Source organism: Trichomycterus rosablanca, chromosome 7, assembly GCF_030014385.1.
Source record: "Trichomycterus rosablanca isolate fTriRos1 chromosome 7, fTriRos1.hap1, whole genome shotgun sequence".
NCBI classification, from domain to species: domain Eukaryota; kingdom Metazoa; phylum Chordata; class Actinopteri; order Siluriformes; family Trichomycteridae; genus Trichomycterus; species Trichomycterus rosablanca.
Window position 1 is genome coordinate 6,329,672 of NC_085994.1, and position 13,942 is coordinate 6,343,613.

Genomic DNA, 13,942 nt, shown 5'->3' on the forward strand with positions numbered 1-13,942 from the left:
AGTTACTCATTACACAAGGTTCATCAGTTCACAAGATTATATCAAACACAGTCCTGGACAAATTAGTGTCTCCAATTCACCTCACTTGCACGTCTTTGGACTGTGGGAGGAAACCGGAGCTCCCAGAGTAAACCCGCGCAGAAACGGGGAAAACATGCAAACTCCACACAGAAAGGACCTGGACCACCCCACCTGGGGATCGAACCCAGGGCCTTCCTGCTGTGAGGCGACAGTGCTACCCACACCCACCATGCCGCCCTGACTGGATTGTTCCGCTCACCTATACTGTATATTAAGTTCTTTTTCCATTTCTGCAACTCTACACATGCAAAAATAACCTCGACCTTTAAAATAGGAACCAGTTTGCCTTCCATCACATTCCCATCAACTACATAGAAATGTGCTCGATGTGTCTTAAAGTACAGGCTAGTCCTCACCTTTGCAGGAAAATAGCAATGGAATACGGGAAACAACCCATTAATTGGTTGTAATAGGCAATGACTATCAGAGGAATAAAAACCAAGCTATTTATCTCTCAGATAAAGCCAAATATTTGAGATCAGGCAGGGAACTGCATTTTGTGTGCGCTAAAAGCTTACAAAGATTTCGAGTAAAGGAACTACAAAGCAGCAAGAATTAACATAACAGTTTAATATACTGTAAATTATAAAAAATCATCGGTACCATAACGATTACTATTCATTCTGGGTTTTTTTTATTTATTTCCAATATTGCATATCAAAAGAATCTAATTACCTCATCCAGAGATTCAAACATGGAGGAGTCGACTCTTGGACTGATGATGACTGTGGGACTGACTGGAGTGATAGCTGGAGATGGACCATCCGACAAAAGAGGCTCCCTATCTGGACTGTCCAGTGACACCTCCTCTGTGGCTTCTACAGTAATAAAAGGATACAGTATGTTTAAAAGAACTGTATGCAACAATTTGGTGACAATGAACAAATCATACAATTTAATCATTTTTAAGTTAAAAAGGTTATTGTGACATAATGAAGTTTTTAATCTTTGATTGACTTGTTAGAATGTGTGCGGAAATCTCAAAATCTCAAAAAAGCGATTAAGCCGACACCAGATGCCTGTTTTAGAGCATAATTAATTACCTGACTGTGCTAACACTCAACATTCATGGGCTAATGAAATATTTATGTATTTACATGCTTTACACCATGCTTACACAGTGGTTATATATCAGAGATGGGGACTCAAGTCTGAGAGTAGCACGTAAGTCACACAGCGACTTCAAACTCGTTTCAAATGACTCGGACTCGACTCGGACTCGACTCGTGACTCGCAAAAAATGACTTGTGGACAGCAAAAGTCAGCAACATTAGTTACGTGTGACAATTATATTTATATATGTATATAATCCGACATGGACAATTTAGTGTCTCCAATTCACCTCACTTGCATGTTTTTGGACTGAGGGAGGAAACCGGAGCTCCCGGAGTAAACCCACTAAGACACGGGGAGAACATGCAAACTCCACACAGAAAGGACCCGGACCGCCCCACCTGGGGATCAAACCCAGGACCTTCTTGCTGTGAGGCAACAGTGCTACCCAATTAGCCACCGTGCCGCCCACGCTAATGATTGTAAGAACCGCTTTCTAAACCAATCAGACCTTCCGATTTTAATTTTTAGTAAGAAATGCTGTTATTTGCATGTATTTACTTTGCAGTGTTACACAGATTATGTCAATGAAACACTTGATTGGCTTTCAATCAAGTTAGGGTTTTACTTCACAACCGGGAAAAGTTTGGAGGTTTTTAATTATAAGCACATTTACAAAATAACGGATTCTATTCCTAATGGGACACACGCTTATAAATTTAATAGCATCTGGAAGGTAAGCAGGATTTTGGCCGCTCGTGACTAGACTCGGACTCTAGCCTAAGTCTTTAGAATGGCCTATTCTACATCTAGTGTAGATAACTTGGTCTGTACGTTTTCCATAATTTATTTTTGGTTTATAGCTGACGTTGGGGTGAATCTTGTGTAGTTTATTGTCTGTTGGTGCGTTCCATTCAAGTTGTCTTGGGATTTTAAAGAGACAAATACAGCCATTAAAGGCGAATCCAACAATGTCAGACACAGACTGTTGATCAGCTAAAGTATCATATCTAGGGATGTAACAAAGCAGCACAAGACAGTTAAAAATCGGTGCACATGTGCCGATTCGAATCGGTTATTCATTTAAGATGAATCGATATTCACTTTAATCGATATTCAGCAGAGGGCACTGGTGCTATTCACCTCGCCTGGTTGACGTCACTACAGGGTTGCCAGGTTCGTAATTGTCCAGCCAAATTTATTTATGTGAGGATACTTTATTTGTTTTAGTCATTTATTATTCATTTATTTATATAACGTGAGATTTGTTTTAAAATTTCATTCTAATCTAATTCTAAATTTGGTCAGTGATAACACTGAAAATCATCATTTTGCACTTTGATCAGTTACAGATCTTTCTTTGGTCTTTCTACAGATCTAATGTTAAACCACAAATTACATACCAGCAAAAAGGTCCTCCTGGTCATCATCTAGTAATATTTCTTGTTTGGGTCCATTGGAGTTTGTGCTGATATCTTCTGCAGGCAAGCTGGCTGGCTCTGGAGATGTTGGGCTCAGCTAATCATAACAAGAAATAAAAACATATCTATATTATTACCATGTCACTAAATTGCCTTTAATGATACTTTTGCCTTGGAAGTGCTGATTGACAAAAAAGAGACTCACACACAAACCAGCTTTTAAAATACAAGTGGATCTAGTTGGAAAGGTAACCCAAGGGTAACCAAAAGTAATTAGCCTAGCAGTCTACAGTGACAGCATCCAAGCAGATATCAAATGACCCTAAAACAGAATTTACACACTGGTTTGTTGCTGCCTCACAAACATTGCAGACTGCATGAGTTCACTCTGTATGCCATATTATGATTATTTTGTTCCAGCTATTACATCTTTTTGTAATACTAGAATCGTACTTGTTAGACCGTGCAAAGACTGATAATAAAAAAACAAGCTGCTTCCTCAAAACATTCCAGCCGAGTCTGGTGAGATACTTTGGAATCTCACTGATCCTGATTGTCAAAGTATGTTGAACAAATGAATCTAACATTTTTATCAAAGGCTTATCGAAAATTTGTTACAGTACATTTACAACAGCATTAATTACAACATAAATAATATAAATGGACATACCAACTGTTTTACCATTTGTATAATTATTTTGATAAATGAATTGCTTTTAAATATCTGAACAATAAAGCAGTTCATATTGATAATTAATCAAATACAAGGAAAGGCTAAACAATGTTTATAGGTGATCAATCTAATGCTGTAATAGTTTCAAACTGAATCACATTTCCATACATGTGTATAGCTTGTCCCTAAATAATCTATATATTTTTTGTATCAACATACTTGGCTGATAAATCTGATTCTGATTCTAAAAATTAAGACTCTACACACTCCAGTTAAAACGGCAGGTTATAGGACGCTCAGGTAGTGCAGCGGTAAAAACACACGCTGGAACCAGAGCTGGGATCATGAATACATCGTATCGAGTCTCAGCTCTGCCTGCCGGCTAAGGCTGAGCGGCCACATGAACAACGATTGGCCTGTTGTTCAGATAGGCGGGACTAAGCTGGATGGGGTCTCTATCTCTCATGACTGGTGCAATTACGACCTCTGCTGGCTGATTGGTGGCGCCCGCACAGAGATAAGAAAAAAGTGCTCTTAGGGTGTGTCCCTCCATACACAAATCTAAGCTGCACTGCACTCGTCAAAGTGCAGGTAATAAAAATGCATACGGCATGCTGTCCATATGTCGGAGGGGGCGTGGGTAAGCTTTGTTCTCCTCAATCAGAGCAGAGATCGGCATTGGTGGAGAGGAAGCATGATGCAATCGGGTAATTGAACACGCTAAAATTATATATATATATACGTATATAATGGCAGGTTATATAATATAACAACTTAAACAAATACAAACCAATTCATAAATATTTTTACATTTAATGTGACCTTGAAAAACAAACTAAACTAAAACTCTACAGCAAAAGCAGACAAAGTCTACAGTCCACAAAGAGCCTCAAATGGATCTCAATGTTGTAAGTTATCACTCAAAGAAAAGTACAAAAACAACACAGTATATCACCAAAAGAACTACAGTAAAGCATGGTGGTGGTAGCATTACGCTTTGAGTCTGTTTTTTCTTCAGCTGGAACTGGGGCTTTAGTCAATGTGGAGGGAATAATGAAAAGTTGAAAATGAAGATGGACATCAACAAACAAATGGCCTTTTATGTTTTTTTTTAATGTATCACCTCACGTGGCAAGACATGAAACATTTTGAAAGTTTATGTCACATGCATAACATAAGTGCTGATAACCTAAAATAAATTAGTTTGAAGTCTCTGTATCTACTGTACACAGTTACTCTCTGCTGTAAAAAAAAAAAAAAAGTCTGAAAAACATTTACAGTTATAATGTACTCATAAAATCCTTCCAAATGTGAACTGTACTGGTTTTTCACTATTGAAGAATTGAAGAGATAAGTTAATGTTCACCCAGTATTACCTGCTGGTAAATCAGTGAACTTTTTTGCTGTAAAGATTTCCCATGACTTGCAGCATGCATGTACAGTATAGTGGACACGGATTATTTATTAAAGGTGACGATGCAAAATAAGAATTATCTAATTTTGTACGATTAGGCAACACAAGTTAATTCAGGTTAGTATGTGCAATGGAAGTTTGAATGTCAATGTAGCATATCTACATTTTGACTTTTGCAGTATAATAATAATTAAAAAAACAATAAGCACAATTTTAAAGAACGGTTGTCAAAATGAAGAAAAAATATGAATACTGAAATATTTACAACCCCAAATCAGAAAAAGTTGGGACAGCGTGGAAAATGCAAATAAAATAAAAATGCAGTGTTCCTTACATTTACTTTGACTTTTATTTGATTGCAGACAGGATGAACCTGAGATATTTCATGTTTTATCTGCTCAACTTCATTTCATTTATTAATAAACATCCATTCCTGCATTTCAGGCCTGCAACACATTCCAAAAAAAAGTTGGAATGGGGACAATTTAGGGCTAGTAATGAGGTGAAAACACTAAATAATAGAGATGGACCGATCGGGTTTTTTGGCATCGATTGCGATCTCCGATCTCCTTTCAGGGCAATCGGCCGATAGTCGATTTCGATCGGGGTGGGGGGTGGGGGGGATGACATGCAATTTTTAGCGCAAAATCAGCAGTAAATAATAAAGTAACCAAACAATTATTTTTTTCACCCACAGGAGACATATCTTATGAGTCTAACTGACCACACACACACACAGGTTTAATGTTATCCAGTTTAGTCTGAAAAAAACTTAAAAAGAGCCTCACAGTGAAGATAAACCGAAAGCAACAGCGTGTGTGTGTTTCTTTAAAAAAACGCTTTGTTCACAGTGTCGCTTTAAATGATTCTGATTCAGGAGTCGAATGTGATGCGTAAGTTTCTCTCTCCGTTTTTACTGTTATTAATAAATGCTGTGGTTTTAAATAAACACCAGCTACTACAGAACATTTTGTGTGACTTTCTTACATTAAAAAGCTTCATTAAAAAGCTTAATTAAACCGCTATTACCACAGAGCGGTCACCGAGTCAGACTCGTTCCGTCTGTGGAGCTAAAAGTTCTGATTACCCTAAAAGTTTAGCAGATGATCCTGAACTAACGAATTTGGTAATGAATAAACTTTTGCCTCTGATTGGCTCTGTAACGTTTCTGTTCTCATTTACATCAAAAGCAAGAACCACTTACGAGTTACCAAACTGAACACGAGTTTGAATAATGTGCTGATGGAATCGACTCAGATGTGACCGGGTTGAATTATCTTTTTAAAGTAAATATTTCAGTCAGCAAAATTGCATCGTATGTATGATGCACAACGTTAATTCTGTTATTTTAGGTCGTGACGAGCTTTCATGATGGTTTCTGTATGATGGTTGATGAATGGTGATGTGATGGTTCGTGTTTTGTAGCGCAAAGTCTGGATCAATTCACTGAGCTGTTAAGCTTAACATGATCTTTATATATCAAGTGATCGGATCGGCTACATTTGGGAAATATCGTCCGATCGTCGATAGCATATTTTGATTGAAAATCGGCCGATATCGATTTAAAGTCGATCGATCGCCCCATCTCTACTAAATAATGATGTGATTTTAAACAGGTGATATCAACAGGTGATTGTAATCATGGTTTGGTACAAAAGCAACATCCAGGAAAGGCCGAGTCTTCGATGAGCAAAGATGATCAGAGGATCTTCAGTTTGTCAACAAATGTGTGAGAAAATGATTGAAATGTTTAAAAACAATAAACATCAAAGAAAGATTGGAAGGGATTTGCATATTTCTCCCTCTACAGTGCATAATATCATTAAACGATTCAAGAAATCAGGAGGAATTTTAGTGCGTAAAGGCCAAGGGTGCAAGCTTAATCTGAACGCCTGTGATCTTCAGAAACTCTGTGTTTTTATATTATTTGCATTTTCCATGCTGTCCCAACTTTTTCTGATTTGGGGTTGTAAAATAATAATAAAATGCATCTAAGAATGTAATGTGTGTGGTGTAACCTGACAGACAATATAACACTGAACAGAGGTCTCACAGAACAGCATTCAAATGCATTAATTATTAATAACGGTCATAAATAATGCTCAGATTCATTATATAATACTTGTAAGAAATTGTACACTAGCTAAAATTGTGGCTCATAGGTGTTATTAACTAAATAAGCAAAACACACACAACTTTCACCTCTGAACTTTTCCCCTCCCGCTCTTCCTTCCTTTCACATTTTTCTGTCCCAGAACTGCTGATGTGGTCAATTCTGGCAAACCAGATGATGACGGGACCAACAAAACCTAAGACTGTCACATGCTAGCTGCTGCTGTCAGCTGCCTACTGCTATTTTATGAAGGTGAAATTACAGGTGAACTACAGCCAACTGTATAAAAAAAAAAAAAGAAAAAAAAAAGTAGTTAAACTTTAAATAGCATTGAGATTTCAATGATTCCTGCAGTTGCTTTTGATATGTGAGTGGATACAAGCATGAATGAAATCGCTGAACCGCTTTTGTTCTTGTACTCAGCAACAAACTTCAGCCAAATGTTACGGTGCTGATTTAAGATCAGGGGCGTCTTTCTGGAGTTGCAGCCCCTAATGCCAAGTTCACACTACACGACTGGATCTCTTGTAATCGGGAGTCTTTCAAATCGGTGTGGCTTTCACACTACATGACTGATCAGCGATCGAGAGTTTCACACTACACCATCTATCACCAACTGGAATCGCAGGCGAGCTTCTCTGGTCTCCCAAACTACGTTCTGTCACGAAAACAAACGCGAGAAGTGACGAGGGGTTTAATGATACCACGTCGAAAAACGCACGTCAACAAGTAGCAAGCGATCAAAGTTTGTGCGCTGATGTGCAGTATAAAATCAAGGAGAAAAAATAAATGAATCTGAGTGGATTTGGCAACATGAGCAGTATGGATTGCTCTATAGTGAGTTGGAGGTTAATAAATATTTTTTGCAATGCAACGTTGGTGTTTTGTAGAGAACGATAAGGTCAGAAATACTTTAACTCTTGTGTGTGTACTGATGTATTCTGATATAAACTATATTACGCCCCTGTCCCACCTTTTTACAGCTCTCCTGCGTTTCCCCTCACCCCGTGTCTTGCATTCTCATTGGCTGTTCGACATAGCACTCATTACATTACATTTTCAGCATTTAGCAGACGCTTTTATCCAAAGCGACTTACACAATGAGCAGAACACAATGAGCAATTGAGGGTTAAGGGCCTTGCTCAGGGACCCAACAGTGGCAACTTGGTGGTGGCGGGGCTTGAACCGGCAACCTTCTGTTTACTAGTCCAGTACCTTAACCACTGAGCTACCACTGGCCCTGGCACTCATTGCCAATTGTGCGACTCAGATCCAGATATTTGACAAGCTAAGATATCTCTCTTGCTCGGATCGAGTTGTTGAGCAGTTCACACATGAGAGTCGAGTTTCTATCGAATCAAGGCAAAAATCGTGTAGTGTGAACTAGGCATAAGCTGATGGCAATGTAAAACTCAATTGACTGTAGACTGCGTCATATGTACACCTGGTCTAGGCGATTCAGTATTACATTTGACCCTGCAGTCCTTTCAGCTTTTTACGTTTGTTTCAACCATTTAGTTAAAAAAAGAACACAACACTGCCATGACTGTATAAGTTAGCTGTCCTTAATGAAAACTAAAGTTAAAATAAACCATGTGGAGAAAGAAAGAGAGGAAAAAAGCTTGTCTGGCATTTATTAACTCATTTTCCAGATGTGTCATCTGAAAGCCTTTTACTCTCACAGGACGTTGTATTTTACACAGCCTGGTTTCCACGTTGCATACTAAATAGTATGTTAAGATAGTAAGGACACAGTTTATGGTGTACATATTTGGCATACTAGTTAGTATTAAGATAGTAAATACACAGTTTATAGTGTACATACAGTATTTTGCATACTAGTTAGTACTGTTAAGATAGTAAAGACCCAGTTTATGGTGTACATACAGTATTTGGCATACTAGTTAATACTGTTAAGATAGTAAATACACAGTTTAGTGTACATACAGTATTTGGCATACTAGTTAGTATTGTTAAGATAGTAAGGACACAGTTTATGGTGTACATACAGTATTTGGCATACTAGTTAGTATTGTTAAGATAGTAAGGACACAGTTTATGGTGTACATACAGTATTTGGCATACTAGTTAGTATTGTTAAGATAGTAAGGACACAGTTTATGGTGTACATACAGTATTTGGCATACTAGTTAGTATTGTTAAGATAGTAAGGACACAGTTTATGGTGTACATACAGTATTTGGCATACTAGTTAGTATTGTTAAGATAGTAAGGACACAGTTTATGGTGTACATACAGTATTTGGCATACTAGTTAGTATTGTTAAGATAGTAAGGACACAGTTTATGGTGTACATACAGTATTTGGCATACTAGTTAATACTGTTAAGATAGTAAATACACAGTTTATAGTGTACATACAGTATTTGGCATACTAGTTAGTATTGTTAAGATAGTAAAGACACAGTTTATAGTGTACATACAGTATTTGGCATACTAGTTAGTATTGTTAAGATAGTAAAGACACAGTTTATGGTGTACATACAGTATTTTGCATACTAGTTAGTATTGTTAAGATAGTAAAGACACAGTTTATGGTGTACATACAGTATTTTGCATACTAGTTAGTATTGTTAAGATAGTAAGGTCACATTTTATGGTGTACATACAGTATTTGGCATACTAGTTAGTACTGTTAAGATAGTAAAGACCCAGTTTATGGTGTACATACAGTATTTGGCATGCTAGTTAGTACTGTTAAGATAGTAAATACACAGTTTAGTGTACATACAGTATTTGGCATACTAGTTAGTATTGTTAAGATAGTAAGGACACAGTTTATGGTGTACATACAGTATTTTGCATACTAGTTAATATTGTTAAGATAGTAAGGACACAGTTTATGGTGTACATACAGTATTTGGCATACTAGTTAATACTGTTAAGATAGTAAATACACAGTTTATAGTGTACATACAGTATTTGGCATACTAGTTAGTATTGTTAAGATAGTAAAGACACAGTTTATAGTGTACATACAGTATTTGGCATACTAGTTAGTACTGTTAAGATAGTAAAGACCCAGTTTATGGTGTACATACAGTATTTGGCATACTAGTTTGTATTGTTAAGATAGTAAGGACACAGTTTATGGTGTACATACAGTATTTTGCATACTAGTTAGTATTGTTAAGATAGTAAGGACACAGTTTATGGTGTACATACAGTATTTGGCATACTAGTTAATACTGTTAAGATAGTACATACACAGTTTATAGTGTACATACAGTATTTGGCATACTAGTTAGTATTGTTAAGATAGTAAAGACACAGTTTATAGTGTACATACAGTATTTGGCATACTAGTTAGTACTGTTAAGATAGTAAAGACCCAGTTTATGGTGTACATACAGTATTTGGCATACTAGTTAGTATTGTTAAGATAGTAAGGACACAGTTTATGGTGTACATACAGTATTTGGCATACTAGTTAGTATTGTTGAGATAGTAAAGACACAGTTTATGGTGTACATACAGTATTTGGCATACTAGTTAGTATTGTTAAGATAGTAAGGACACAGTTTATGGTGTACATACAGTATTTGGCATACTAGTTAGTATTGTTGAGATAGTAAATACACAGTTTATGGTGTACATACAGTATTTGGCATACTAGTTAATACTGTTAAGATAGTAAAGACACAGTTTATGGTGTACATACAGTATTTGGCATACTAGTTAGTATTGTTAAGATAGTAAATACACAGTTTATGGTGTACATACAGTATTTGGCATACTAGTTAATACTGTTAAGATAGTAAAGACACAGTTTATGGTGTACATACAGTATTTTGCATACTAGTTAATATTGTTAAGATAGTAAGGACACAGTTTATGGTGTACATACAGTATTTGGCATACTAGTTAATACTGTTAAGATAGTAAATACACAGTTTATAGTGTACATACAGTATTTGGCATACTAGTTAGTATTGTTAAGATAGTAAAGACACAGTTTATAGTGTACATACAGTATTTGGCATACTAGTTAGTATTGTTAAGATAGTAAAGACACAGTTTATGGTGTACATACAGTATTTGGCATACTAGTTAGTATTGTTAAGATAGTAAAGACACAGTTTATGGTGTACATACAGTATTTTGCATACTAGTTAGTATTGTTAAGATAGTAAGGTCACATTTTATGGTGTACATACAGTATTTGGCATACTAGTTAGTATTGTTAAGATAGTAAAGACAGTTTATAGTGTACATACAGTATTTGGCATACTAGTTAGTATTGTTAAGATAGTAAGGTCACATTTTATGGTGTACATACAGTATTTGGCATACTAGTTAGTATTGTTAAGATAGTAAAGACACAGTTTATGGTGTACATACAGTATTTGGCATACTAGTTAGTACTGTTAAGATAGTAAATACACAGTTCATGGTGTACGTACAGTATTTGGCATACTAGTTAGTATTGTTAAGATAGTAAATACACAGTTTATAGTGTACATACAGTATTTGGCATACTAGTTAGTATTGTTAAGATAGTAAAGACAGTTTATAGTGTACATACAGTATTTGGCATACTAGTTAGTATTGTTAAGATAGTAAGGTCACATTTTATGGTGTACATACAGTATTTGGCATACTAGTTAGTACTGTTAAGATAGTAAATACACAGTTTAGTGTACATACAGTATTTGGCATACTAGTTAGTATTGTTAAGATAGTAAGGACACAGTTTATGGTGTACATACAGTATTTGGCATACTAGTTAATACTGTTAAGATAGTAAATACACAGTTTATAGTGTACATACAGTATTTGGCATACTAGTTAGTATTGTTAAGATAGTAAAGACAGTTTATAGTGTACATACAGTATTTGGCATACTAGTTAGTATTGTTAAGATAGTAAAGACACAGTTTATGGTGTACATACAGTATTTGGCATACTAGTTAGTATTGTTAAGATAGTAAAGACACAGTTTATGGTGTACATACAGTATTTGGCATACTAGTTAATACTGTTAAGATAGTAAATACACAGTTTATAGTGTACATACAGTATTTGGCATACAAGTTAGTATTGTTAAGATAGTAAATACACAGTTTATGGTGTACATACAGTATTTGGCATACAAGTTAGTACTGGAGTATTTAGTACTGGTGTATGCTGACATAGGCAAAGTATGTTTACAGTAAACTGGTCTTAATTTGCACGTTTACTTCTTCAACAGAATGTGAGCTGTTCCACAAAGTATTTGCACACTGAATTGTACAATAACAAAAAAGGATCATATTAGAGTTCATGTTTAAAACAGTTATTTAAATCGCATTTGTTTGCATGTTGTCCTGCGTTCATCAAGCTCATACTGGCTGGTCAGTTGTACAGCCCGCGCATGCGCAATAGAATGTTTGTAGGCTAGTGCATTTCAATGAAATACAGACTAGACAGTAATAACAAACGCTCGTTGTTATTAAATGCATATTCATATTAATCATAAATAAGCCTTTAAAATGCATGTCCATGTTAAGCTTCAGAGCCGTCAGCAGCGTGTCAGTGGAGTTTGGAGGAGCAGCGGCTATGCTAGCCAGGGTTTGAGTATAGCAGGCTAGCTGTAACAGCTCCTACCTGCTCTATTGTAGTGACGGCGCTGGTAAACAGATCTTCTCCATCCTCCACCTCTGTAAAGTCAGTGTGTTGTGTTTCTGCCGCCAGTGGTGGAGGCTCCCTGTTCTCCGCCATCTTCAGCTCTAGCACTAATAACGGTGAAGGAAAACTCTGGGCTCTGAGACAGGAGCTTCCCAGCCTGTCATGTGATCTACAAGAACAATTCAGTCTTATGACATTTGTGGCGCTTTCATTGAAAATAAGCTCCGCCCACAAACACAAACCAGTCTGTTATTCATCCGTTATAACCGCGGTCATACTGGCAAAAAATATTTACATTTAAGGCGTTTAGCAGACACTTTTATCCAAAGCGACTTACAGTACTGCGATAGTATATATTGTCTAAGCAAGTGAGGGTTAAGGGCCTTGCTCAAGGGCCCAACAGTGGCAACCTGGGAGTGGTGGGGCTTGAACCAGCGACCCTCTGATAACTAGTCCGGTACCTTTCTCCCACAGTCATGCAAGTGAGGTGAATTGATTAATTTATTATTTTACACCAATCTAATAATCATATACACATGCACACACATTCACACAAAGATTCCCTCACACAGGGCAGTTTTTAGAATGATTCTGAGGTCTTATGACTGACCAGGGGCCCTAAAATGATTTCAAAAATGCCTTTTTTTATTTTTTATATTTATTTAAAATTTAATAGTATAATTAATAATATATATTACATTCAAAACCAACTTTTTTCTTTTTTTATTGCCCCTCCCATCTTTCTATTTACATGAAGTGATTTGGTCCATCCTCAAACCAGGCGTGAAGTATACTTGCTAAGTGTAAACTTTGAGTGAAGAGTGGAGCATTATGTCTCATTCTAATGAAATATCTGGTTGCCAAATCAGAAAGCTACAAAAATAGACAGGAGAGAGTAAATAAAGGGCAGTATTTCACCCAATTTTCTTTTGCAAAGAATGGTGGGTGTACTCTGTAAGCGAGGGAATTAAACCTGTTAACTTAGTCCATAGTGAATAGACTAACATTTGCTCTGCTGACATTATTTATTGTTAAGCAAATTAATTATCTTCAAAATAATTAGTCAAAGTTTTAGCAAGCTATTCATTATAAATCAGATTTTTTGTAGAGGGTATCAGTCTTGTATCAGAAAGTGAATTCCACTGTATGTGCACTGTGGCATTTATTTCTGTGCATGGTTATATTTGTAGAGTTGGCTTGGCCTGGGGTGGTGAGACCCAATGTGATATCTTATCAAGGGGACAAAATCCCTGACACAGTCCCCTGTCTTCACACAGGCAAAGGTGACAAAACGATGACTAAAAGAGAACAAATGTTTATAGTAACAGTTATAAAAAGAGCACATACAATTATGTTTAACTGATGTTTAACTGATGGAAAGAAGTCAGATATACAGTATAACAATCCATAATTCTCTTCCATTGTACCCCTTAGTTTTCTTTAATAAAATAATTCATTTCCTAATCATATTTGTGTGCATGAAAAAAACTTCCTTTCGTGCTTAACAAAACTGTGGCCTAACTGTATTTGTAAGTTGGTACTGATAACTCTGTCCCCTGT

The 13,942-nt window shown here is 36.3% G+C and overlaps 1 protein-coding gene across 1 annotated transcript in view; it reads right to left on the reverse strand.

The window, feature by feature from the left end:
• The window catches only part of snx2 (sorting nexin 2), a 33,250-nt gene extending 20,696 nt beyond the window's left edge, over positions 1-12,554 (reverse strand). The window contains exons 1-3 of the mRNA XM_062998904.1: positions 12,362-12,554; positions 2,538-2,652; positions 757-899 (exon numbers count right to left, since the gene is read on the reverse strand). Of these exons, the coding sequence (XP_062854974.1) occupies positions 757-899; positions 2,538-2,652; positions 12,362-12,475 (372 nt within the window). The 5' untranslated portion in view covers positions 12,476-12,554. The remainder of the gene's footprint in view (positions 1-756; positions 900-2,537; positions 2,653-12,361) is intronic.
• Between the last annotated feature and the right edge of the window lie 1,388 nt (positions 12,555-13,942).